Source organism: Pleuronectes platessa, chromosome 10, assembly GCF_947347685.1.
Source record: "Pleuronectes platessa chromosome 10, fPlePla1.1, whole genome shotgun sequence".
NCBI classification, from domain to species: domain Eukaryota; kingdom Metazoa; phylum Chordata; class Actinopteri; order Pleuronectiformes; family Pleuronectidae; genus Pleuronectes; species Pleuronectes platessa.
Genome location: NC_070635.1, coordinates 20,314,398 through 20,316,943, shown reverse-complemented (window position 1 = coordinate 20,316,943; position 2,546 = coordinate 20,314,398). Strand labels below are relative to the sequence as shown.

The 2,546-nt window shown below is 45.5% G+C and overlaps 1 protein-coding gene across 1 annotated transcript; it reads left to right on the top strand.

Moving 5' to 3' along the window:
• The first annotated feature begins 523 nt into the window (after window positions 1-523).
• Window positions 524-1,900, top strand: LOC128449879 (dynein regulatory complex subunit 2-like). The gene has a single exon (XM_053433221.1). It carries the CDS (start codon window positions 524-526, stop codon window positions 1,898-1,900), a length of 1,377 nt encoding a protein of 458 aa, XP_053289196.1.
• The last annotated feature ends 646 nt before the right edge of the window (window positions 1,901-2,546 follow it).

The following is a 2,546-nucleotide window of genomic DNA, read 5'->3' as shown; positions in this document are numbered from 1 at the left end:
ATTTTAACACACATAATAAGTTATAAATTGAATTCCATATCCATGTATGTCTGTTCTGTACTTTATGTATGTATTTATATTTGTTTACATTTTTGTGACATAATCTGGCCTAGCAAATAGTTTATCTTAAATTTTTTATAATTGTCCTCTGATGCATTCCTAAACATATAATGTCCTTCTCTTCATAGCCAGTGTCATTACTTTGATGTCCTTTGCATCTTATGGTAAAAATCCTAAATACACTTTGATATGGGTTGCCGGGCAGCAATAGATTGGACAAATAGGAAGAAGAAGTAGATGATTTAATTATAATACGTATATAATTTATAATTTTTTTAGTGTGATAGATTAATATTCAACGTTTTTTTCTTACCGAGTAGTTTTCAAGAATCATCCAACTGTCTGAGCAGACTCTTTCTTTCAAAAGTGGGTGAACTTTTCCAAGTCTTTTTTGAACTTCACAGAAATCCAAATTTCCCCGAAAGATAAAGAGCATTGACGTACAAGTCAGATATTAAACATCATGCCTAAGAAAGCATGTAAACATGTTGTAAAGGACGAGCAGACACCCAAGGAGAAAGACGAGATCCTGAAGGACAAGTTGCAGAAGGAGGAGAAAAACACAACAGTGAACCTCTTGAAGATCAACGAAGGCTGGAGGTCGGTTCTGCGTCAGAGTCGGGCCTCCCAGCTTCATAAAGACATTGACATCCTCAAGCAGACGTTTGAGAGGCAGCTGGTGGACAAGGACAATGTCATCGAGGGTCTGCGCTGCGACCTGAAGGGGGCGGAGCATCAGTGGGCTCAAGTGTGTCGGGTCCACCTGCAGAATATCGAGCATCTGAGGGCTCTGCAGGAAAAACAGCTAATGCTTCTGAAGCAGCAGTGGGGGGACGGACTGCAGCGCACAAACTCCAGTGTCAAATCTGAGAGGAAGCAGATGCTGGGACACTCTAAGATGAAGAGTGCTGATCTGGAAGATGCAAAGCTCATTGTGGAGCAGCGGCATCAAAAAGTGATCGATGAAATCCACAGACTGTTCAACGAAAGCATTGCATCCACCGAGAGGGCTCACGTCGAACGGAGGGCTGCTCTGGTCCTGGATGGTGTGATAGCGGTGAATGAGAAGACTCGACGCAGGAAGGACATTTTGGAGCTCCAGCAGAAAGAAGCAAAAGAACTTGATAGACTTGTCCTGAAAACCCAACAATGCATTCAGACGGGTGAGAAAACCAAGACGAGGGTCCAAAAGCTTCAGGACTGTGTGTTTCAGCTGAGGATGAAGCTCCATTCTAATAAGACAGAAAAGGAGTATGTGGAACAAGACCTGCCAGCCGCCAGAAACAAGGAGAAGAAAATTACTTACAAGCTTCGTGATCACCTGACCCAGAGTCAATCTGCAGCATGGAAACAGCTTATTGAGCTCACCGTGCAGAGCGACAACGCCACCAAGAAACTGAAGGCGGTCATTGCTGATGGCGAGAGGGTTTTACGTGTCGCTGAATTGTGCCAGAAGCTGGAGGGCAGGCAGAAGAACGTCTTCATGTCACCCTCTTCAGCTGAAGATCGTCACAGATCCATGACGGAGGAGGAAGAAGCAAAGGAGTCGAGTGAGTTTCCAGAGTTGTGGCGTGTGATGCGACACATTTATGCCACTCTGGTGCACCGAGATGCTCTGAAGAAATGCAACGATGACCTGAGCAGAGAGAACCAGCAGCTGAGGCTTCTGCTGGGTCAGCACACGGGCGCCATGACGGTCAGAGACCACGCCCTAGGCGGACGCCACGCACCACTCACTGTGCAACAAGCCCCGACCTCCATGGACCTACCGGACACCACCAGACGCCAGACTGTCATTGGGGCCGTTAACGTCGTCACACAACACGATGACGTCCAGTAAAGATCTGATATGGTTAAAAATATCACATCTTTAAACACCTGCTAAATAATACGTGATTAATAAAAACACTAAATTAAAAAGCAAAAGCGATTCACACTGTTTCATTAAATCAAGCAGTACGACGCTGCATCTTTAGCTCCATCCAGGATGCCAACACTATGAATCCATACTGATCGGTTCGTGCAGAAGCTAATGGACATTTAACCTGTCTGTAAATTAACTGTATATTACCCAAGGGATGGTGTTGTGTGTTTTTATAGCGCCCCCATTTGTATGAGTAGGGAACTTAAAAATGCCTGCATGGTTGGAACCAATTGTTAGACAGCAATAACCACACCAAGGAAATACACATAAAAGTGATACTTTCCCTTATAGGTTCAGCTTTAAAGAGCCGGAAATCCACAAAAAAAAGCGGTTTGGAAAGTTAAAAACTAAACGCAGCCTGCATCCCTTTCGTCATGGTGTGCGCGCACATGCGGGATCCCACAGATTGGTCATTAGTCTCACTGCAGCACAAGGAGAGCTGTGGGAGGCTCCTTGCGCCAGAAGGAGACGGCGAACGACAAACCCATTTTGTGGCGGAGTGTTGGCCATCAACGAGTGATGCCAGGCTGACGGAGAGTGCGCCACAGTGATGGGCTCAGAG